The sequence below is a fragment of the Tupaia chinensis genome, unplaced genomic scaffold, assembly GCF_000334495.1.
Source record: "Tupaia chinensis unplaced genomic scaffold, TupChi_1.0 Scaffold000117_2, whole genome shotgun sequence".
Lineage (NCBI taxonomy): Eukaryota > Metazoa > Chordata > Mammalia > Scandentia > Tupaiidae > Tupaia > Tupaia belangeri.
This window is the reverse complement of record NW_006159583.1, coordinates 4,644,471-4,669,191: the sequence shown is the minus strand read 5'-3', so window position 1 is coordinate 4,669,191 and position 24,721 is coordinate 4,644,471. Positions and strand designations below refer to the sequence as shown.

The 24,721-nt window shown below is 39.2% G+C and overlaps 1 protein-coding gene across 1 annotated transcript in view; it reads right to left on the bottom strand.

The window, feature by feature from the left end:
• ENPP3 (ectonucleotide pyrophosphatase/phosphodiesterase 3) overlaps window positions 1-24,022 on the bottom strand; it is a 100,075-nt gene extending 76,053 nt beyond the window's left edge. Inside the window, exons 1-5 of the mRNA XM_006144301.3 lie at window positions 23,714-24,022; window positions 19,231-19,306; window positions 9,891-10,013; window positions 8,044-8,169; window positions 4,009-4,069 (exon numbers count right to left, since the gene is read on the bottom strand). Coding sequence (XP_006144363.1) covers window positions 4,009-4,069; window positions 8,044-8,169; window positions 9,891-10,013; window positions 19,231-19,306; window positions 23,714-23,791 — 464 coding nt within the window. The 5' untranslated portion in view covers window positions 23,792-24,022. The remainder of the gene's footprint in view (window positions 1-4,008; window positions 4,070-8,043; window positions 8,170-9,890; window positions 10,014-19,230; window positions 19,307-23,713) is intronic.
• Between the last annotated feature and the right edge of the window lie 699 nt (window positions 24,023-24,721).

Here is a 24,721-nt window from a genome sequence, read left to right as displayed (position 1 = left end):
AAATTTTTAAAAATCCATTTTAAAAATGAATTTGAATAAAGGTAGAAAGAAAGATCAGGGTAGCTATTTAGTTCTGCATTGTAAAGGAAACAGAAAAATCTAGAGAGCAAGCCATTTGGTGTCCTAGAATATGAATTTATTGGTAATTCATTTAATAAATATGTGAGTTAGACATGGTGCTAGGTGCTGAGAATGAAAGTATAAAGGAGCTGCATTCCTTAACTAAGGGAAGAAATTGAGAAGTAAACAGAAGTGGTAAAAGGCTATATTTGAGTAGAGGGTGATAGTCAAGTACAATGAAGGATGTCAGACTCAATCTTTTCAATCTTTGTAAGATAAGAGCAGGCTCTTCAGGGTGTGTGATGTGACCCAAGCCCTAAAGAACAAACAGAAATAATACAAAAGTAAATGAGAGTCAAGTTTAATCAGGGAAAATAGTTTGTGCAAAAGCCCATGTAAGACAGATAATACATTGCAATTGCATTATTTTTGTATTGGCAGAGGGCCTGTGCACCTGCCAGGAAGAAAGACAGGGAGAGGGAGAGAGAGAGAGAGAGGAGATACCCCACAGTGGGGCATGCTCATGCTATAATTCTTTTCCCTCCATTTCTCCATCCCCTCAGGATTACAGGCATGCACATACTTCAACCCAATGTGCTTCATTACTTATCCAGATTCAAACCATGATCAGCCATATGGAGTCCAACTCCCAATGCACAGTGCTCAACCACCACAGTACAGAGTCAGCCTATGTAATAATGAACCTCATAAATATTGGGTTAAGTCAAAAAAGTCAGACCGAAGAGAACATATGGAATAATTCCACTTACGTGAAATTCTAAATCAGGAATCTATAGCTATTGTGATATTGCTATGTATTTTCTGTTTTTTTCTCTCCATGCTTCCTGGTTTGTAGTTATTTGTCCTTTGTCCTTGGTTCCGAAATAGCTGAACCAGCATATTGATTATTTCAAGCTAAAATCACCTAAGGACTTTTCACTGCAGAAGGTCATTTGATCAGTCCTCTCCTTATAGCAAGCCATAAAGATTCCTCTGTGAGGGGTATCCTTCCAATCCAAGGTGCGAAATAGCCTGTGTCACCAGAAAACTAGTGATTGAGGCTACAATAAACCTGAATAAGTAAAACCTTATCTTCTATTAGTTTAATATGCCCCCATTTATCTCTTAGTAATTTTCCTAGACCTTATTATCCTAGTCTAGAAGATTTGTCCTTCTTGTCATTTCTTCACAAATGCATCATTCTTTGTCTAAAAGTGTAAATGAGCCTGCTTTGGCCACTTCTTTGACTTCACACGCTTGTGGAGATCTCCATGTCCATGTAAAACTAAGAAAATGGGTACACTTTTCTCTGGCTAATCTGTGGTAATTAGACTCCTAGGTGAGAATCGGGTGTCCACATCAGAGCTAAGAGAAGCAAAGGTGATTGTTAGCCCTCCTGCCCAGGGATAGAGAGGATAGGTGCAGACGACTCCACTGGGGGAAATGGAACACATGGATGGTATGAGATGGTGGTTGTGCCATTTACTGCCACCACCCCTTACTTTGCCAGCTTCCTTTCTGGTGCTGTCTTCCTTCAAGGTTGCTATAATCTCTGTGTCATACTGCTTCAGTCCTTGGGTGGACAAGCGACTCACCAATCTGGGGGAGATCATTCTAACTAATAGTTAGGCTCCATCTTCTTGGTTTGCTGAGGTTCTTCACAAAGTCCTCGGTAAGAAGCTTCCTGCTCACCTCTTGTCTCTCTTCCAATTTATGGGGCCATAAACAAACCTTCCCATTATTCCATTCCTTTCACTCTCTCTGGTCAGTTGCACAGTGTCACAGGCTCACCTCTGACCTGAGGGAGCATTCATGCCAAGAGACTCTGGGCCTATGAGCCTGGCTTTGCTTTCTGCCGCCAGCTCTCACAAGCTGGGTGACCTTGGGCAGGTTATTTCACAACTTTGTACCTACATTCTCTTATTTAAAAATGAGGATGACAGGCCTGAACCATGGCCTAGTGGTTAAAGGAGCCAGATCTTACATGCCTGACTACATGGTTAAAATCGCAACCCCAGTGGCTTGAATAACACACCAGGTGTGTGCATGTTCAAAATCCCAAAAGAAGGGAGAAGTGAAGGGATTGCAATATGACCACACCCTTTTGAAGGAATGCTTTCTTCTTCTTCCTCTCTCTGTTTCTCTCCAGCAAATATACCCAACCTCCACACCCTCTGACAAACAAAAGGAGAAAGAAAAACAGAAAGAAGAAAAAAAGAAAAACAAAAACAAAAAAGAAAGAGAAAGAGAAAGAAAAAAATGGGAAGGGAGATAATAGGACCTACCTCAAAGGATGTTTTATATGGAATGAGATATAAAATGACTACTGTGTAGAGACCATGTTGGTAAAGATAAGTGCGAGATAAAAGTTAGCTGTTGTTATTAAGGTGCTTTAGTCAGAGATGAATTGTCAGTGTAATTTGGACCCTGAGAAAAGGCCATCTGTCTTTAGACTATTTGGTCCTGGGCAATACCTTGATAGGTTCAAGTATCAGCTTCCATCTAATAAAACAAGTAACAAGAGAAAATTACCACTAAAAAGATATTAACAATTGAGTACCTGCTATATGCCATGGGCTAGAACTAAAATCACCCTACTGTTTTATAACGTATGATCTTATTTTAGATCATTAATTCTCATGCAGTCTGAACCTGATGTCATTATTATTATTCCAATTTTATAGATGACGTTCAGAGAAGTGACTAGTGCAGTCCTACAGGCTAACTAGGACTCAAACTCAAATCACTATTAATTGTAAATCCTTTGCTCTTCTACCCAAAAGCTGCTGGAGAGGGCAGCGTGATTTGCAGATTGGGGCAAACCAGGGTGGCCTGATACAAAAACAGACAATTCACCCATGCTAATTTTTAAATGAAGTAGTGTTATTTAAACATGCTTACACCAGGCCTTTCTTTCTTTGTTTTTAAATTTAATTGTATTTATTATAATAATCTTTTTTTTATATTACGTTGAATCACATATATCTTTACATTTCTTTTCCACTTTTCCTTTCTAAAGTCAGGTATTCCTTTCTCTTTCTTCCTCTTCACCATCATCTTCCTACTACTTGACCCAGAGAAGTGCGATGGAAGGGCAGCTGGAGGAAAGGGGAGTCCACCTTGGCTTAGAGGTAAAATGGGATGTAGTTCCAGGCCTCGGCACAGTGCAAGGAGCAGCCATTACAAATGTATGGAGAAGATGCACAGGAGGATGGGCCGGGGGTGTTAGTACACATATTTATCACCTGTGCCCACCTCGCTCAGCCCTTCTCATCTATCTCCAAGGTCCTCCTCTCATTGTGAGAGTACCTAGAGACAAAACTCTTCCCCTGGAAGCAGGATGTTAATAGAAAAAAGTTGTAGGATCAGAAGACAGCATAGTGGTTACGTCACTGGACTCCCACATGGCCAACTACAGTTCAAGTCCCAGACCTGGTGACGTAAATCACACATGTGTGTGTGCGTGCATGCCCAAGATGCCAGGAGGAGAATGGAAGAGAAAGTATTACTGCATGGCCATTCCTTCCAGGGGATGATTTCTCACTTTCCCTTTTACTATGTCTGTCTGTCTCTCTCTCTCCAGCAAGCACATTCACCCTCAGGCAAAAACCTCTCAGCAACAACAAAAAAGAGTTCTAGCAGAAATAACTTCAATCTAAATTCCAGAACTGGCTGCAGTACTGTGAGAGTGTTAGTTATTTAACACACCAACCATTTTTTGAAGTCACTGTTGTAAGACATGAATATAGTGAATTAATATAAAAGAGCTTTGTAAATAACAAAGTTAACAGAAGTCCATTAGGACGCAGAAGCCACAAGAAATCTAATCGTTTCCTTGTTCTGTTTTGAAAAGCTATTAGAGTGGAGGAAATTCCCCTGCCTCTCAGCTGCCCTCCTGTGTGCCCACTGGAAGAGGAAGGTACAAATCCCCATATCACGCATTCTTACCCATCTGGACACTGAGATTGTGGGGCTGTGCCACAGTCTTCTTTCACCCATGGGGTTTCTCCTGAAAGCAGATCAAATTTTATTTAGGCTGTTATACCACAGACAAGAAAAGAGAAACAAGTGTCCAATGGCATCACCTTCCCGAGCTGCTTAATTCATGTTACTCCAATGACTATATTGTTCCAGCACACATTAAACTCCGTTTCACTTATGGGCAATGGCAGTGCCTGGCGATTTGCAGAGATCAGTGAGGTACACCAGCTGAACACCAGAAAGCCAGTCTTTACCAAGAAAACCAAAAGGATTCCTTTAACTGAAAAGGACATTTCTTCTTCATAATGTCTTTTCCTTAAAGGCAGTATTTTTATAACTATTAGAATAATAAATAAATATACTAAAAATATTTACAGGTGAGTGATATTAACTCTGGAATTTGTTTTTTTTTTTTTTAAAGAGAGAGAGAGATTTTTTCAATAGGGTGCATGCATTCGTCAGAGCGACAGAAAGAAAATGAGAAATCACCCCCCAGAGGGGATGACCACGTTGCAATCCCTCTCTTTCTTTTCCTCTCAGGATCTTGGGCACGCACGCACACGCGCCCGGTGTGAGTTTAAGCCACCGTGTTTGGGACTCGAATCCCGGTTGACTACATGAGAGTCCGGCGACATAGCCATTACGCCAACTGCTTGTCTCGAATTTGCTTTCTTTTATATAATTATTTATTTAAGTTTTTATTTATTGTTTATTTATTTATATATTTAAGATGACCAGAGAGAGATATATAGAGAGAAAGTAAGAAAGCAAGACTCCATCTCTGGGACTCAAACCACAGTCGAACACATGGGAGTCCAGCACCCTAAGTACCACGCCACCAGCTGGCCATAGGATTTGCTTTAAAACAATTAAACTTTGGGGGCAGAGGTTAGGAGAAATGATGAGTATAACTTGTTAAGAAAAAAAATCTGAAACTTGGAAATAAGGAAAAGAAAGACTGATTCACTAGATTTCATTTTAATGTCATGCTGAGAATTATTAAAAATCGATGTATAAGTTATTAAATTCTCTGAAGGTATAAATTTTCATCTAATTTACTCTATCTTCATTTTACAATTCAGTAAGGGTAGCAATTAACTGGTAGAAAACAAAAAACAGTGTAACTCATTCTTGTCTGATAGCAAATAAATTGTCCTACAGAAATGTAAATCATTTTTATCTCATCAAAAGTTACGGTTTTGGAACTAGCCAATGGTGTAATGGTTATGTCGCTGGACTCCCACGACTGAGGTTCAAGTCATGGACTAGTGGCTTAAAATTCCTGCCTGGGCACATATGCATGTGTCAAGATCCTGAGAGGAAAATGGAGAAGGAATTGTGGCATGGCCATTGCCCCTGGGGAGTAATTTCTCACTTTCTCTCTCTGTCTCTTTCTGTCTCTCCAGCAAGTGCACATACAATCACTCCCAAACAAAAAGTTACTGTTTTTTGTGATTTTTTAAAAAAATTTTGCTAGAGAGCACATACACTTTCCAGAGAGAGGGAGAGCAGAGAGAGAGAACACACTCCCTATGTGGAATGAACATGCCGAATCCCTTCTTCCCCCATTTCTCCTTCCTTCATGGCTTTTGATCATGCGAGCACACACACCCAGTGGGTGCCAGATCTAGGACTCGAATCATGGGCTTAGCCATATGACATCTAGCTGCCTTCACTACACCACAGGCTGGCCCCAGTTTTAGTGAAATTAGTCCAGTTTAGTTGAGTCCTGTATATACATAGTCTTTTCAATACTCTTGGAAATAAACGTACGTGCTAGTTGGTTATCTCATTAATGAGTCAGTTAATCTTCGACATGTCTCATTTACATTAGGAGGAGAGTCATGTTATCTTTTTGAAAATTGTACTTTGTCAGTATGAGACAAGATTGGCCATGAGTCAATAATTGCTAAAGATAGAGTAAATACTTACAGGAAAAACATCATATTATTCTCTCTATCTCTGTAAATGACAGAAAGTTATCTCTTTTTTTAAATTCCAAACTTCCAAACAAAGGTGACTAGTTGATTTCTTGCACAGGAATAATTCAAATTTTCTCAGAGTACCATCTGAAGATATAATTTTGACAACGTTTAAATATATATACATATATATATATGTATATATATATATATGTATATATACATATATATATATAGTTTAATCTTTTCAAGGAGAAACCATTTATATTACGTTAACTCCATCACAGTAACCAATTGGTGATGGTTAACGTCAACACTGCAGTAAAGTTTACTTTTGTTTCGGTTAAATTCAAGAAATATTGTGCGGTCAATTTAGTGGAAAATTTTATAACATAATCAGTACTGAGATAAAATGTTCAAAGTTATAAAATTAGGGCACAAGAATGGAGAACACCACATATCAAAGATATTATGGTCAGTGAACACATTAGAGAAATAAGCCCTTTAGAACTTAACCTTTCTGAATTTAGAGGAATTTTGAAATGATACAAAATCCAATACTTACTATAGGTCTATTATTATTTTATAAAAGAGTTCCCATTTAGGCTTTTATTCCTTTTTCTGACAACCCTTTTCCCTGATTTTCATTTATATTTTGTATAAAGATGGGTTCATGTATTACTTTAAAATAATTACATTGGGGCCAGCAGCTGGTGTGGTGTTTAAGGCACTGGACTCCCACATAGCTGATCACAACTTCAAGTCCCAGACCTGGCAGCTTGCTGTCTCACATTCTCTGTCTCTGTCTCTCTCTCTCTCTCTCTGTCTCTGGTGAGCCCTATAGTAAATTAAAAATAATAATAAATAAAATTAAATACATAATTAAAAAATAATTACATTAAAATGTTAGTAACATCACTACTATAACATCTCCCTTCTATTTCAAAAATCAGAATTCAATCTAATTTTTTAATGTAAAAATACTGAAAGTGTAAATTGACTTATTAAATTGTTAGGAAAGTCAAGACATATTTTTCTGTTTTTCTATGCAAAAAGGCGTCATGACTTTTCCAATGACCCAATAGTTGGATGTGGTCTTATGAAAGTTTTGTTTCTATATGCATAAGTATATTTTTCATAAATTTCATTAGATGTTCTGAGATTGGTGATTTTTCTTTTCTTTTTGAGAGATATTTTTTGCCATGGGGCATAGGCACATAAGCTTGCCAGAGAGACAGAAAGTGAGAAATCACCCCTTGGGGGATGGCCATGCCGCAATCGCTTCTCCTCCGTTTTTCTCTGGAGATCTTGGGCATACACACACACATGTGAGTTTTAAGCCACCATGTCTGGGACTCAAACCACAGTTGACTACATGAGAATCCATCAAAGTAACCATTACACATCCCCTGGCCCCATGACTAGTGTTCATTTTTTGTTTGTTTGTTTGTTTGTTTTTAATTCATAACATTTGCTAAAGTGGTGAGCAGTTGGAATCAAGAGTTGAAAAACCTGATTTATAATCTAGATTCTACATTAACTCCCTGAGGGTCCTTAGTCATGTAACTACTCCGAACAAAGTTATTTCAACTTTAGCATTAGGTTAACAGGCTACTTGGGCTAGATAATCTTTCTCATGATGTTTTAACTTTGGAGCTATAAGCTCTCTCTCCTTTTTTCTTTTTTTTTTTCCTACCTCTGCAATGAGCTTCCTATATTTCTTCCCACACATTTAATCTTTACTTCCATATGTAACAACTAGTTAATTTTTTTGAGAGGTTTTTGCTATAGGGCACATGCACTCGCCAGACAGAGAGAGACAGCCACACTGCAATCTCTTCTCCATTCTCCTCTCAGGATCTTGGACACGCACGCACACACGCCCAGCGTGAGTTTAAGCCACTGGGTCCGGGACTCGAACTGTGGTCAGCTACATGGGAGTCCAGCGACATAGCCATTACGCTAACTGCTGGGTCCACAACTAGTTAATTTTTAATTTAATTTTTATAGCCCAAGATGGTCGAGGAAACTCAGAGTTCCACTGAACTCGCAGAGGCAAATGAGTCAACATCCTGCTTACCTTGGCAAACACTCTTATAGTCAGCACAGCAGTCTTTCCTCTGTAAACAGTCATCTGAACAAGAGCAAAGGCTGGACGGTAATCTGGTCTCCCCGCAGCGAAATTTATTGCATGTCCATATTTGAGCTGTAAAATTACACAATTTGGTTCTGAGCTATTAAGTATCCAATACAAAAGACACAAATTTCATGCAGTTCTTCCTGTATTCTTGTAGTGAGTCAAATTCTTGTGTCTGTGTTTTTATTTTTCCAATAACAAATGAAAATAAATAATAGCAAAAAAAAAAAAAAAAAGACAATTCACCACTTTTCTTCATTAGTGTGGATGCAACTCTGCTCTACTTAGCAGGTACCCTCTGAGTTTGCAGAAGCTCTGAACACTGGACCTATTTCCACCCAACGGTAGGAGCTCCCCATAGTGAAGAATAACTAGCCCAGACTGATTGCCACCTACGAACAACTTTGCCCAACTTTGTCTAATGACAGACAGCAAGGGAGAACCATTGACAACCGAAGAAAAAGGAGAATCCAGGCAGGTTGGGTACCTCTCACTTGAGAATGACAAAAGTGGTGGATTAGCTTCCAACCACACTTCTGGTATTCTCCTAGCCTATACACATAGTATGTGATCTGGTTAAACAAATCCCATTCCTAAAAGGAGTTACAGTCTGGAAGAAGACTTCTCTCTGACTGTCACCTGCTAGAAAACAAGTGACTAAAATCAACATCCAATGTGCTTAGACAAACATGCAGGACAGGTCATGGTTGTATGCCTCAGTTAATCATAGGGTTCCTATTCCCCAGCATTCCATTTTACTTAGAAAAAAAAAAAAGATTTTTGGAGATAAAGGAAATACAGATCTATCTATACTGCGTTATCCCCTCCCTCTTGCCTTTCAAAGAACATAACTTAAGGAATTCTACTTTTCTAATTTTCTCTCTCCTCCAACCACGAGATGCCCCTCATCTCCAACTTTCCTGATTACTTGGAGAATTAAACATTACAAACTGTGTCTTCCACCAAGGGAACAGTATTTCTCAAACATGCTCAGCACAGTGCTGGCATCAGAATGACCCAGAATCACCAGCTTCCCAAGTGAGTCTCATTGACTTTGAAGTTTGAGAACCACTGCAAATTAAACTAAATAAGATGTTAATTTAAGCCATGGTAAAAAAATCCATTGAAACTTAAATCGTTATATAGCAGTTCATTTACTGTAGACTATTATCCTATCCTACCTCAATTAAGTAGTGTGGACTATTTACAGCTATACATGGGGAAATGATAGAGAAAAAAATAGAACCTGCATAATGTGTATTATGAGTTTAATTGTGTCCTCTAAAAAGATATTGAAATCCTAACCCCCATCACAAAAATAAGCTTATTTGAAAACAGGTCCAATTAACTTGCAGATAATCAAGTAAAATGAGGTCATTAAGGTCGACTCTAACCCAATATGACTAGTGTTCTTATAAAAAAGGGAAATCTAGACCAAAATGTATAGAGGGACACGGATTATGAGAAGATGAAGGAAAAGTTTGGAGTTGTGCTGGCCATAAATCAAAGACCAAAGATTGTCAGCAACCTGCCTGAATCTGGGAAAGACATGGAATGGATTCGCTCTCACAGCCTTCAGATGGAACCAACTCTGCCAGCCTCTAGACATGTGACTTCTCTCTTCCAGAGCAGTGGGACAATGAATTTCTATTGTCTGAGCGAGCTGGGTTGTGGTACTTTGTTACAACAGCCCTCAGAGACTAATACGCTAGGGGGGTAGCTGAGAATGTAAACATGCATTGATGACAGCACAACCACCATGCTAAGAAATGTATTCGTAGAATTCGTACTTGACTCCACACAGGTGTCTTCAAAGTCCCAGCAGCAATCGCCTCGGTCTTTACACCTCACGTCACACCGGCAGCCCTCCAGCCCTCTATGTGATGAGTCAAAGCATTTTTTCCTGCAGCTGCCTGTAAAGAAAATAAGGACCTCAATACCTGAAAGTTACCCAGTGTCTCGTACCTAGGTGATGGAAGACACACAAGTGGACAGATTAGGACAGATGAATAGATTATTTTTATGGTACTGTATGATTTGTCAATGCAATGTAATAAATAATGAGACACTAAGGCCTGCTCCATAGCCTGGTGGTTGGGTACGCTGGATCCCACATGGCTGACTGTGCCGTCCTGGCATATTGAAAAACATACTGGGCACATGTGCCTACATGCCCCAAATCCTGACAGGGTGAAGAAATGGAGGACAACAGATCCACTAGAGATATTTTATTCCTTTCTCTCTCACTCTCTGTCTTTTGCTAGTAGTAAACATACACTTTGGCAATTAGAAAAAAGTGAGACACTGATATGCTCAAGGAGTACATAGAAGCATATAACGTGTGGAATAGAAACTAGCAAAGGAGTGTGAGGACCCATTGGATCTTGGGGGGGAAATTACAATTTTTAAAACTAGAGCAGCTAAGGCAAATTTAGAGAACAGTAGACACATCATGATGCCTTAGGGTCAGCGTTCACAGGTAGATGCATGGGTAGGGGGAAAGGTATACGTGTCATGCTAAGAAGCTTGAACCTAACCTTTGGTTATGAGGAGCTATTAAAGAAGAAGCAGAGGACACATAATGAGATCCATAATGAGTAATTAGAAACTCACTCTGGAACAAAAGTGGAGGGAAATGGGGGGGGAGAGGGAAACTCTTCGACCAATCAAAACATTTAACCCAAGCCGAAAATGATAAGGGTCTAAAGATAAATTAAGTGCAATTAGTAGAACAGCTTTATACTGTCTAAAGAATAAGGAAGGGAAATGAGTACAGAATGTCCAAGATGTAGAATGAGGCCCCCAAGAGAAGCTAAGCTCAGTATTCTACATACCCAAGCAAATATGTACCAGGTAAGGAGTCTGAGTATTTGGATCTAAAGCTCAGGAAAGAGATAAAGATACTAATTTTGCAGTCATCAACATATTAACCAATATAACGAGTGAGAATATCAGTTTTCGTTGTGGGAAAAGCATAGTTAAATGTTTCCTCACTGCGTGTTCCCTTTGACTACTGTAATTCCCTGTGATACTTGCTTTCTGTTTTGTATTCTAAAGAAGTCTCTTGAAGGCAAGGAGGGTATAATGGCATGCTTGGGGAAATTCAACTATGCACACCCTGCCCCCATTCCCTGCAAATCATGCTGCAGTTTAAAATTATGATACAGTTATTCCACAAATATCTATTTTAGCATTATTATATGCCAGGTACTATGCTAGGCATAGGGGATAAAATAATAAACAAAGCAGATATGGTTATAAAGTCTTCATTTAATAAGTGGTAACTATAAAGCAGTAGTGAATACTACATGGTATTGGGACAATTGGTTAGCTCTATGGGGAAAGGAGGAGCCTTTTGATACTCTTGTCTTATATCATATACAAAAAAAAATAATTTTAGGGTTTTAGCAAAATATAAATGCCTCAAGAGTAAAGCGGTTAAAGACAGTATTTTAGGATACTCATTTTTTTCTTTTTTTTTTTTTTAAGAGATTTTTTGCTATAGGATGCATGCATTCTTTAGAAAGGCAGGGAGAGACAGAAAGACAGAATGCAAGAAATCATCCCCAGGGAGGGATGCCACAATACAATCCCTTCTCCTCCATTCTTCTCTTGGAATTTTGGGCACACAGGCACACGTGACCAGCATGAATTTTAAGCCACCAAGTCTGGGACTCGAACTACAATTGTCCACATGGGAGTCCAGTGCCTTAACCACTATACCACCTGCTGGCCCCACTCATTTTTAAATGTTCAGAAAGATTACAAAAGATGAAGACTGACAAAGAACACTGATAGTTTTCAAAGCATTAGATCTCTGGGACTCATCCTACCATAATTGGACTCCAAAAGGACACAAAACAAAATATTCGGATGATTGTGAATGTACTGTTACAAAAATCTAGTGGAAGTGCAAAAAAAAAAAAGAAAGAAAGAAGTGATTATTCGCTAGTAACCAAATTGATGAGATATGCTGTTGCTGGTAGTATAAACTGACAAAATACATCAGGAAGATTACACAAAATTATGAAACAAAAGTCTTAAAAAGTGAATTTTAAAAGGTGGGGGTCCAGAACCAGCACATGGCGTAACGGTTAAGTCACTCGACTTCTATATAGTTGACTGTGGTTTGAGTCCGGACTCCTTTTTTCCTGGGGGGTGATTTCTTGCTTTCTGTCTTTTGTCCCTCCAGGAAGCTCATGCACCCTATAGCAAAAATCTCTCTTAAACAACAACAAAAAAATCCAAGGAGTTAGTACCTAAACATGAAAACAAAGATAATTATGATGATATTAAAGAAACAAAAGCATAAAATTTCCCAGAACAGCAGAGTATCAGTTATCAAAATTGCCTATCAAATTTCTCAGGGCAAAACTCACACTAAGAGCTCAATGGGATTAAGAGATTTTGAGAATTTCCAAAAAGACATTATGAGCCATCTACAAAGGACCAGAAATCAGAATGGTATCAGATTTCATCAAAGCAGTAAAGATCACTAGAAAACAGGAAAGTATTGTATTGTCTTTAAATTTCTAGAGAAAAATTATTTTGGGAACCAGCAGTTAGGGTAATGGCTATGTCGCTGGACTCCCACGTAGTCGACCGCGGTTCGTGGCCCGGACCCGGTATTTTGAGAATTTCCAAAAAGACATTATGAGCCATCTACAAAGGACCAGAAATCACAATGGTATCAGATTTCATCAAAGCAGTAAAGATCACTAGAAAACAGGAAAGTATTGTATTGTCTTTAAATTTCTAGAGAAAAATTATTTTCATCTTAGAATTCAATATCTAGGAGTGAGACTGGTGTAGCGTGCACGCACACATACACACACACACACACACACAGACACTCCAGAAAGCAGGTTCATATAAGAGGATAACAGTTTGCATATGGAGACCGCTCTGAGTACACTAGGCGTGTGTATGCCAATGATCTGGGCTGGCTGAAGGCTGGGAGTGGATCATGGCATCAGGCACATGTTTGGGGGTTCTCTCTCTCTCTCTCTCTCTCTCTCCTCTCTCTCTGTATATGTGTCACTGATAGAACAAATAAATAAACAAATAAAAACTAGAGTAGAAGAGAACAGAATATCGGGAACCAGCAGTTAGCGTAATGGCTATGTCGCTGGACTCCCACGTAGTCGACCGCGGTTCGTGTCCCGGACCCGGTGGCTTAAAACTCATGCTGGGCGCGTGTGCGTGCATGCCCAAGATCCCGAGAGGAGAATGGAGGAGAAGGAATTGCGGCGTGACCATCCCCCCTGGGGGGTGATTTCTCGCTTTCTGTCTCTATGTCTCTCTCTGTCTGTCTGGCGAGCGCACACGCCCTACAGTGAAAATCTCTCCAAAGAAAAAAAAAGAGAGAGCAGAATATCTAACCAAACTGTCAACCATTAGGATAATACAGAAGTCTTCAGATACACAGGGACAGGGACTCAAGTCATATCTCCCAAGCATCATAGCTTAGGAAGCTAACAAGAATGTTCTTTAACAAAAGGAAGAAGCAAAATAAAAGGAGATTAAAAACATGAGATCCAGCATAATAGATGTGCTAATGGAAATTGCAACCATACAACAAACCAAAGAACTATGAACATAGATTGGAGTAGCAGGACAGGTAAACAAAAATTAAAATAAAAGATATCATTCTATACCCAATGGTACATTACTAAAAATTAGAGAGCTAGACACTGTCAAGGTGATGACGATGTGTGGGGAAGGTGTAAGTGGGCTGTGGCAGCCGTTCCAGAATGCAATTCAGGACTACTCAAGTTCAAAAGATAGGAACTCTAAGATCCGGGAATCCCATTCCTGTGTATATGACAAGCGAATCTCACATAGGTCCCTAGGGGATCTGCAGGATTTATATGGGGATAAGAACTACAGTCAGCCTGGCTATTCAGTACTGGAAGAGGGCATACAAATCGCTTGTTGGATACATGCCATAGAGAAGCATAAGAGTAGATGCATGCATGGCAATTTAGACGGATCTAAAAACTGCTCAATGAAAAAGTAAGAAAAGTTATATATACTTATATCATAGTCCAATTGTATAAATGGCCTTTGCGTTATACGCTCCATTTCTTTGAAACCTCTCTATATTGGAGCTTTAGGACAAGAATCATCTAGCTTTCCTCCATGCTCCTGGCCACCCCTGAGTCATGTGCTATTTTTTTGTTTTGTTTTGTTTTTCTTTATCTTTCTAATTCTTTAAGGTTGGTGTACCCTAGTCACATGGGATGCTTTAAATCCCATATGTGATGCTGAGAGCCACTACTTGTATGCCCAACTAGCTTTTTGACTTTTCTACTTGGACATTTAGTAGATATTGTACATAAAACATACCTCAAACTGAACTCTTGACTTTTCTCCCCAAACCAGCTTCTTTTACAGACTTCCATATCTTAATTTTGGAAGTTTCATATCTCAGATGTTTATGCCCAAAATCTGTGGTCATTTTTGTCTCCTCTCTCTCATGCCATATCAAATTTGTCAATAAAATCTATCTATCACATCAGAATCTATACGGGACCCAAATACTCCTTAACAGCCACAACTCTAATCCTCTGGTTCAAGACATAGTATTTGTCCAGTGTATTGTGATTATTTCCCAATTCAACTCTCTACTTCTGTTTTCACTCTGCCCTATATTCAAAACACAGCAGTCCTAATGATCCCACTGAAAAGCAAAGCAGAGTGTATCATTCCTCTGTTCACATCCTCTGATCACTTCCTGTTACACTGAATGAAAGACAAAGGTCATGTTTTGACATATAACTCCCTATATAGCTTGACTTGTTTCTATCTAGTTGATCTCATTTCATGACCACCTCCCTCTAACCCTCTTAGTTCTTGCTCATTGCTTCCTTGTTATCCCTGAAATGGAACATGCTGAGTGAGCTCCAGTCTTGGGCCTTCTCACTTTCTATTCCTTCTTACTTGGAATATTTTTCCCCAAAGTATTGTCATGTTCCTCTCTCATTTTCCCCAGCTCTTTACTCAAAATTTATTATACACACATACTCTATCCTGACTCAATGTTTCATATTCTACCTTTTGGCTTTACTCCTTAACACTTTCCCTATCATATTACACTTATTTAGCTGATATATGTGTGTGTATATACGTGTGTGTGTGTGTGTGTGTGTGTGTGTGTGTGGTCTGTCCTTGTATGGTTTGGAAAATGGTTTGTCACCTAGAAGTTTATGTTTTGAAATTCAGTCTTCATGGGTAGAGATTAGATGTTCCCCAGAAATTCATGCATTGGGACTTGATTACATTGTAAAAGTGTTAAATAAAAACATATTGTCTTTACAATGTCCTAGAGTGGGACCTTTGGATGTGATAACGTCATTAGAGTGGTGCCCTTATGACTGAGTTCTAATGGATATATTAGTACTGGGAATGAGACACTGAAACTTACAGACAGCAGCTCTTAAGATCCTGCCCTTTGCCATGCTTCATAGAAGTTGGCCCCTGGACATCAAACCTCCAAACTAATCTGAATAAACTCTTATTTCTTTATAAATCTCCAGTATCAGGTAGTTCTATTAGCCATAACAAACTAAGACAGTCTCTCATGCTTGAATGTAAACTCTTGGAAGAATTTCTGTCTGTTCTCTTTACCACTGTATTTCCAGTAATTAGAAGAGTACCAAACACATAGTCAGTCTTCAATATTTGAAAAATAAGTTTAAAAAAGTTACACTGTACTGTGCAAACTGTACATTTGTAATGACATCTATAAGTTTTTAAACCTACATATGCAAAAATGTATATTGCCTATGGAGGGTGGATTAACTGGAGTGGAAAATGGTGGAAAAGGCCTAGGCTGGAGCTTATGAAAATAGACATAGTGGAAGAACAAATAACAAGGTTATAGGATGCCTGCCAAAGAAAGGTAAGAGGTATATGCCAATGCCCTGAGTGGGAGAGGGCAGGGAGTGATGCCACATGAGAACTGATAGACTGAGAGGAAAGATAAAGTACAGAGGAAAATGACTCAAGAAAGATAGCCTGAAACGAGCTGAACAGATAGATCTCCAAGGGGACTTAAGAATGGACAAAAGCCATATGAAGATGTTCAAAGTCTCTGTGCCTAAGAGAAATGCAAATTAAAACTACAATAAGATATCATTTAACCCTAGTTAGAATGGCTAGGGTCAGAAAATAATAATAATGAAGAATGACAAGTATTGGTGAGATTGTGGCAAAAGGGAACCTTCTTACACTGTTGGTGGGAATGTAAATTAGTACAACCTCGGTGGAAAACAATATGAAGGTTTCTCAAAAACTTACAGATAGAACTTCCAGATCACTCAGTAATCTCACTTCATGGCATCTACTCAACGTATAAGACACTTTGTCAGAAAGACATCTATGCTTCCATGTTTATTGCAGCATTATTTATACTGGTTAAAACATAGAACCAACCTAGTGACTGGGTTGACAAACTGTGACATATATATATTTATATATTCCATTTTATATATATGTGCACAGCTATAAAAAACAATGAGTTCCTGAGGACCAACAGGTGATGTAGTGGGAGGTGCTGGGCACTCCCACATGGCCAAACACTGTTTGAGTCCTGGATCTGGTGGCTTACCTTCTCACTTCCCCCTTTCTCTCTCTCTCTCCCTTTCTCTCTCTCTCTCTCTCACTCTGTATCTCTCTGGTCAAATTAAAATAAATGAGTGAATAGATAAAATTAAATAAATAATTCTTCTAAAAAATGAGATCCTATTTTTGATTCAAAATGAATGAATATGGAATACTTAATATTGAGTGAAGACAGCCAAACTTTGAAAGGTTCACATTGTATATCCCTTTCAATGTGTGCTGCATATCTCCACACTGTACGGCAGAGGTTGAGAGATAGGACGACCTGGTGGTAGAGAAGATGGGTGTGGGTGCTAGAGACTGTAAGGGGGGAAGGGGTTGGTAGAGAGTATGTGGTAGATGTGTGTGAATATTAGGACAGTCATATCTGCTTAATGTGTTATTTGTCCATTAGAACTAGTCTACAGATTATTTTGTGAATGCTTTATCAAATTATGAAAGTTCAAGCATAAAAATGTATGAAGATTATAAATGATAAACTTATGTTTATAAGAGACAAACAACTCAAAACCTGTTTTTCTTAATTGTCTGGACACAGTTCACTTTGGGTATATCCGTTAATTTGTCATCAAAATAGTACTTTGCCTAAAAGAAAGACCTGACACGTGTGCAACACGTTTACTATCTTCTGTGAAATTGTAGTTTATCATCAGTTTGCCTCTGTAAGTTACTGTTATAAATATTACCTGTATTTTTGGTGTATACAACTTTATACTTTTAAGCTTTATCTGTAAATTTCCAACTGAAATTTATTTTGCCAATGTTTTCTGAATGAATTTAATAAAACGTTGTAGGGGAAGAAAAAGGAAACAAGAGCCTGTAGATTTACTAAAGGAAAGAAGACAGTAAAAAAAGCTGGAAAATAGAAAACTTTGTTCAGATAGTAACATTTGCCTTTTGCAATCCACTTATGCACTTTAAAGGATAAAAAAGTCAAGAAATGTTGCCCATTTGTGTGTACTAAGATCAGAATAATACCACCAACATGGCCTTTGTACGTTCATTAAATCTAGACCGGCACCATAGCCCAGAAACACAACAGCCAAGTGGGCCAGCTTTGTATGTAGGACAGCGGTTAAGTGCTGTGCAGAGGAAGATGAATTTCAGGTGGCAGACCGGAGTCCAAATCCTGGCCCCAGAGGCAACACACTAGGTGCATGAGTGCCCAGGATTCTGACAGAATGATGAATTGGAGGTGGCCAGGCCCAACTCAGGAGTGTTCTCTCTCTGTCTCTGTCTCTCTCTCTCTCCTCCCTCCTCTTTCTCATGTGTGAGCACTAACCCTCTGGCACTGAAATACACCACACACACACACACACACACACACACACACACACCAGCCACTTCACCAAGAGATGTCAGTAATTTTCCAGCTGATAGTCATCTTTTTAGTTCTACTGTGCTTTCACAGTATAGTAAGGGAACTGAGTGTTTTTTCATCTTAAATTTTAAAAGGATTGGAGAATTGTCACCTCATCAAGACTGTCCGTAATGAAGAAGCAAGAAGACTTTCCCCATTGGTATCAAACTACAAGGTATTAGTCGAATCAAAAAGGGAAATGAATGATCTAACTATTGATCCTTGGCCTGTATGAAAGTACCAAAAGAATATGCAAAAAGATTTCTTTAAGTGTTTTTAATTTAGTTCATTATAAGTAATATAGTTACTATTCATACCAATAGGATATGGCTAAAGGAATGTGAAGTGATTTTTGGATTTATAATATTGTAAAGCTTTTATGATATACTACTCTTCAAGAATTTGGTACTGTCCAACCAAGAAATGGTGCACTTTCAGAGATGGAAAAATACTAATGTGGCATCGAGAGGGTGGTAGCAGGAGGCCAAAGAACTAGAGCAATAGATTTTGGGGCCTTGTGACTGGACATAAACACCTTGTCATCAGATGTTGACAATTATGGTAGGAGCTGTGAAGAAAAGTCTGTGATTCACTTATCAAAGTCCTCTTTTTTTTGAGAGAGAGAGATTTTTGCCGTAGGGTGCGTGTGTTCACCAGAGAGACAGAGTGAGACAGAAAGTGAGAAATCACCCCCCAGGGGGTATGGTCATGCTGCTCCTCTAGGGATTTGGGGCACACATGCACATGTGCCCAGTGTGAGTTTCAACCGTCGAGATCCAGGATTCAAACTGCGGTTGGCCATATGGGAGCCCAGCAATGTAACCATTACACTTTCTGTTGTTCCCTCAAAGTCCTCTTTAAAGGTGAAGAAGGGTAAAGAAAAAAACACTGGAAAGGTCTGAATCTCCAAGGAGTAGGGATTTGTACGTGAGGATGAAGTAGTAAAGTCCAGAAATGACAGTGGGTAATGCTAACTGCAGATGTGGGCTCCTGGCACATAGGGTGTGGAAGAGGGAGAAGCCTGGAAGAGCACTGCGGGGGCGGGGAGAAAAAGAAGGTGTGGGGCTGGAGATGAGATTTAATAGTTTGAGGCCAGGAGGAAGAAGAAATAAAGGAATATTCTGAGAAAAGACTGAGGGTTTTACCTTGCTTTTCCGGTTCTCTGAGTCCAAGCCCCAGGCCTAATCCAAGTGACATAATCACCAGCAAAGCAAGAAGAACCTATCACAGAAAGGGAAAAGTAACCTTTAGAATCTTTAAAAAAAAAAAAAAGAAAAAGAAAAAAAACTATACAAAGATACAATTAAACCATGCTCTCTTAATTCTCTAAGTACTCTTAGCTTGCTGGGTAAACAAGATACCAAATCTAACAATGAAAAAGATGCATTATTTGATTGGATGCCGACAAATAAGAAAGAAGGCTTGGGAAGATTTTAAAAACTCTATTTATTGCAGGTCTTCAAATTCAAATACACTCATCATCCAGTTACATTGACTCCAAACTCAGTGAAAGTAAGAATGAAAACTGCCTTTGCCCATGTGTCTTTTTTTAACTAGACATCTACTTAGAGATCATTTACCCAAGTGTCCCAAAATTCCAGAACTGTGAAATCCTTAGCTCCCACATTCCTAGAGTGTAGGATTTGTTTTTTTATCTACTCTGTTCATCAGAGGAAAATGGGAATATTTAATACATGTGAAAATAGAGTATTTAAATAAGAGGCAAATGATTTACTTTGATCTTCAGCTCAAGAAGTAGACGGACCAAACCTTATTAGTGTGGAAGTGGACCGACCAAAGATTATTGGTGTCGTTCATTATCATTACTGCTGACAAAGGTCTTCAGCCTAACAGACTTTATGCCATGAGTATATTAAGCTATGATATCATGAAAGAGAACTCTTACTGTCCTCTCTCCTCATCATGAAGTCCAAAGGTGAACTTGATAGATAAGAGGATTTGACTACTGTATACTGTCATAAAGAATGGCAACAAGGGGACCAGCAGTTAGCATAATGGCTATGTCGCTGGACTCCCACGTAGTCGACTGCGGTTCGCATCCCGGACCCGGTGGCTTAAACTCACGCCGGGCACGTGTGCGTGCGTGCCCAAGATCCCGAGAGGAGAATGGAGGAGAAGGGATTGCGGTGTGGCCATCCCCCCTGGGGGGTGATTTCTCACTTTCTATCTCTCTGTCTGTCTCTGTCTGTCTGGCGAGTGCACGCGCCCTACAGCAAAAACCTCTCCAAAAAAAGAATGGCAACAAGTACACACTGTTTTACAACTTAAAACACAATAACTTTCATTTTTAAAAAGGCACATCAAAACTTGCTTAAAGAACTACATAAACTATGAAAGTTTTGAGGTTTGTTTTACTCTGAATAGCAATGAAAAAAATAATGTATCTGACTTTTGCAGTGGAAGTAAATTCAATGATGGGAAATATGTTAACTAGTATTATGAAAACAGTTCTCATACGAGATCTCAAACATGGCTCCAAGGTCCATGACCTTCCAGTACACATTCATTCGTCTGTAGAGAGGATAGAGAGGAAAACTTGAAGATGAACTCCTTGTAAGAAACGTCATGGATCAGAGATTTACAAATTAATATATATCGGTTTATGTCTTATTTTTGATATTTCCCCCATCTGAACATTAACTGCATCTAAATGTTTTTAGGATGCTTTGAAACTTTGTAACATCTGATCTTAGAATCTGTTTCCTCATGAAACAGAAGCATCTGACTGTATTCTATACAGTGATAGCTACACTATTCTGCAAGGTCCCCAGGAGCAAAAGTTCATTTTTAATCTCATACAATCATTTACTCTAAATATGATTTTTCCCCTAAAAAAGCTTCTTGAGGGAGCCAGCAGTTAGCATAATGGCTATGTCGCTGGACTCCCACGTAGTCGACTGCGGTTCACATCCCGGACCCGGTGGCTTAGAACTCACGCCGGGCGCGTGTGCGTGCATGCCCAAGATCCCGAGAGGAGAATGGAGAAGGGATTGCGACATGACCATCCCCCCTGGGGGGTGATTTCTCACTTTCTGTCTCTCTGTCTCTCTCTGTCTGTCTGGCGAGCGCACGTGCCCTATAGCAAAAACCTCTCAAAACAAACAAACAAACAAAAAAAAAGCTTCTTGATATGGAAAGGCACATGTATGTTCAACTGTTTTACACTGTACCCAAAGCAGGAAGAATACTTTGGACTCCCCAAACCACCAAGAACCCAACATTTGGCTTTTACTTGTTTGAATTGGAATTGTATTGGAAACACAGTGGTATCTTTAAGTTGTCTAAATGAAATTTCTGTCAAAATCTGCAAACATCAGGGTACATTTGAAACATGTAAAAAAATCAATCTCCATTGTATGTACTAATAAACCATTAGAACTATACTAAGAAGGAAATGAGTGATACATAAGTTTTAGGTTCAAGGATTTTAACATTTCTGAATTGTAAGATGGGATAAATATAATAAGTAGCAAACAAGCTAAAAAGAGCATTCTAAAATTCCCAGAAGGAACAAGAGTACATGCTGTATACAGGGGTTTACTTTATTATAATCCCTGGATTCAATGCTTACACTTGCTGCTTCATATATTCCTTGAAGAAAAAAAAAAACTGGAAAGACAGAGAAAATTGACGGGGCCACACAGACAACAGAAGCTGGTACGAACCCTCCTTGTGTCATTTTACTGGCCTGTAGTTAATTTCTCTGCCATGAGTTTTACTGTTATTATGGTACCCTGCAAGGGTAAAGGTCCAGTGAACCTGAGACTGACTCCCCCACCTGCCTATTTTAAACTAAAATTAACATACGTTAAGTTGAGTTAGTATAAGCCAAATTAGTGTTAGTAACATATGTAGACTAAGTTAGTTTAAGGCTAGTTTTATGTAAATACCCCTTGTTAAAGCTACTGGCCAAAGTTAACTTGTATTAGGCCAACTTAGCACAAGAATTCACTGATTAACAGACAAAGAATTCAGCAAATAAATATAGGGACCCGTGGGTTAATAGAGGGAGGAAGGACAGATCTGGCTAACAGAGACAGGATAAACAAACCTGAAGGCTCCAGGAGGAAGATTAACTATCTTAGCTGAAAGTTCTTATCTGGTGCGAGGCAAGCGAAGGATAGTACCTAATTACAAGCAGTTTCTCCCCTGTGTGCTGTTAACTGTGAAAAACTGCTAATAAAACACCCTGTGTTGTCTCCTGAGCTACAAGACCCTCTCACCTGAAAAAGCCCTGTCCGGCAATCAAGATTTAAGAAGAAAATGCACCAGACAAATAGACTCCTTCATCCTGAGAACTGTAATTGATTATACCTAATCATACAAGACAGACATCATATTTTATGATCATTGTTCCTGTGCCTCGAATACTGTTTCATAGAGTAAATCTTTTATTTCCCCCTCACCCGTTCTACTCCTGTAAGACACCGCTCAATAAATACGTGTGTTTGACAGCCACTAGCGCAGCAGCCTGGAGCTAACTCTGGCTGTGGCCGGCTAAGAACATGCTAAAAAGCATTGAGGTCTTAGTCTCATTTTGTTTCTGTTCACCGGCACCGCCTCCGATGAGTCAACCCACCCCTGCTGAGGCTGGACCCCGGCAGAAAATGATGGTGACCCTGGGAATCTGGGAGAAAGCTGCAGCAAGTTGTGTGTGAAAAGTAATGCAGTCGGTTTTGGCTTGAAGTTCTGAGTGAGGAGCCACCTGCCAGGTGCTTGAAACTGTGTGACAGGAGTTTATCAATAGGTCAGAGCTGAAGATTTACTCAGAATTCTTGGCAGGCCATATGACTATAAAAAGCACAGGATAAATGAGATTATCTAAAGTAAAATGCAATAAGGAGAAAGACAAGCCAGCCAAGAATGCAGATAAGGAGAAAAGCCATACAACAGAATCTAAATGTCATCGGGAAAGAATAACTCAAAATGATAAGTCCTAAACAATATCTGTGCACTGTCGTTGTGGGCACCAAAGTCAGAGAAGGAATGGCTTATAAGGAATGACTTCAGTACAGTAAAAACAAAGCCACAGTCCAAGAAATGGCTGGGTAGTGAGAAATCCGAGGTAACGAATGTAGCCTCCTTTTCCCCAAAAATCTAGTGGAGAAAGGAGAAAGAGAGAGTAATAATACCAAAGGAAACTTTTTTTTTCTTTTTTGGAGACATAAAAAAACAAGAAAGAGAAAACAGACAAAAATAGATTTTCTCCAGGAGTAAAATTTTTAAAAAGTAAAAGCAATAGTTCATCAAAGAATACAAGATACCGTAATTTTCATTTCTCTCTTTCTGATCATAAAATATTTATGCTATAAAAAAGTGACTTGGGAGATAATTATAATCGGGTACAAAAACTTAGTTCTGCAAAGGGTTCTGTTACAGATTCCAACTGTTCAGATCAATCAAATATTAACTTGTTACTTTAATTTCTTACTTTGAAACTATCTTTAACATATTAACTTCCATTTAAGTTGCCATAAGAGCTGAAACTAAATGCCATTACTTAAAATGCTACATTTAAATAGCAACACAAACAAATATAAAGGGGGGGAGTCATACATTTTCATCACTTGTCACAAAGCTAGAAAGGCTGTAAAACATTGAACTTACGATACAAATTATCTTATATTTCTTCAGGGTGTTCTTCTTAACAGGTTCTTCCATTGATAAACTCAGCATAGACTCCATTGTTCTTGCAGCTGCATAAACCTGCTCTACCAGAAGATAGCAGTATTCCCCCCTTCCTCTAGTCAGACAAAGAGAAACTGTACGGCTTACAGAGTTGTGCCTGACTTTTCAAAGTTTGGGACGATCACAGCTCTTTAATGATTGGACAATCTAGACAAGGGAAAAGATTACAATAACAGCTGTGTCAAAAGATAAAAGTCCAATTCTACCACTGCTAGGACCATGCAGTTAACACAAGCTGAGTATGAAAGAACTGCCCCTCGTGCCTAGAGCAAGGACTTGGCTGAGGAGAACTGTTTGCAAGGTCAACAGTTTTACGAGTTCTTGGACCTCACCTCTGTGGTATTACTGTACTGGCCTGCACTCAGTTTCTCTGCCATGGCCCTTATCGCCATACCCCGGTACCCCATAAAGGCACCCCCAGCCTTACTATAACTTTTACAATAATCCTAAAAAAATGCAAATCCACTAAGGCGGCAGCTGTGTTGGGCGGCGGCTGCGAACAGGAGTTACTCCCATTAGACTCATCCCACCCTCCTGGAAAACGTCAATAAAGAATGCTACATTCACTTCTCCTGCTGGGGATTACTAATGGGCGAAGGATCTCAGTAGCTCAGGGACTCATCCACGAGGTGCTGTTACCCCAAAAACCATAAGCAACCCTTACTCTCAGGACAAGGGAAGATTGCCATTTCCCAAGCCACAGTCGCTAGCAGCATATAGAGGGTCCCAAGGACACAGTAACCTTTAGCTACTCACAAGACCACATACATTCCTTTCCTATGTAGACTCACCCTCTTAGCTGTAGACTACCCCAGAGATAACATAAGTGTTTCACTTTAGTATATACTAACCTTGTCTTTACTAAACCAGACAGGATTTATTTCTAGACTCTTGTAATTACTGCCACCCTAGCCTGAAGCTGAAGTT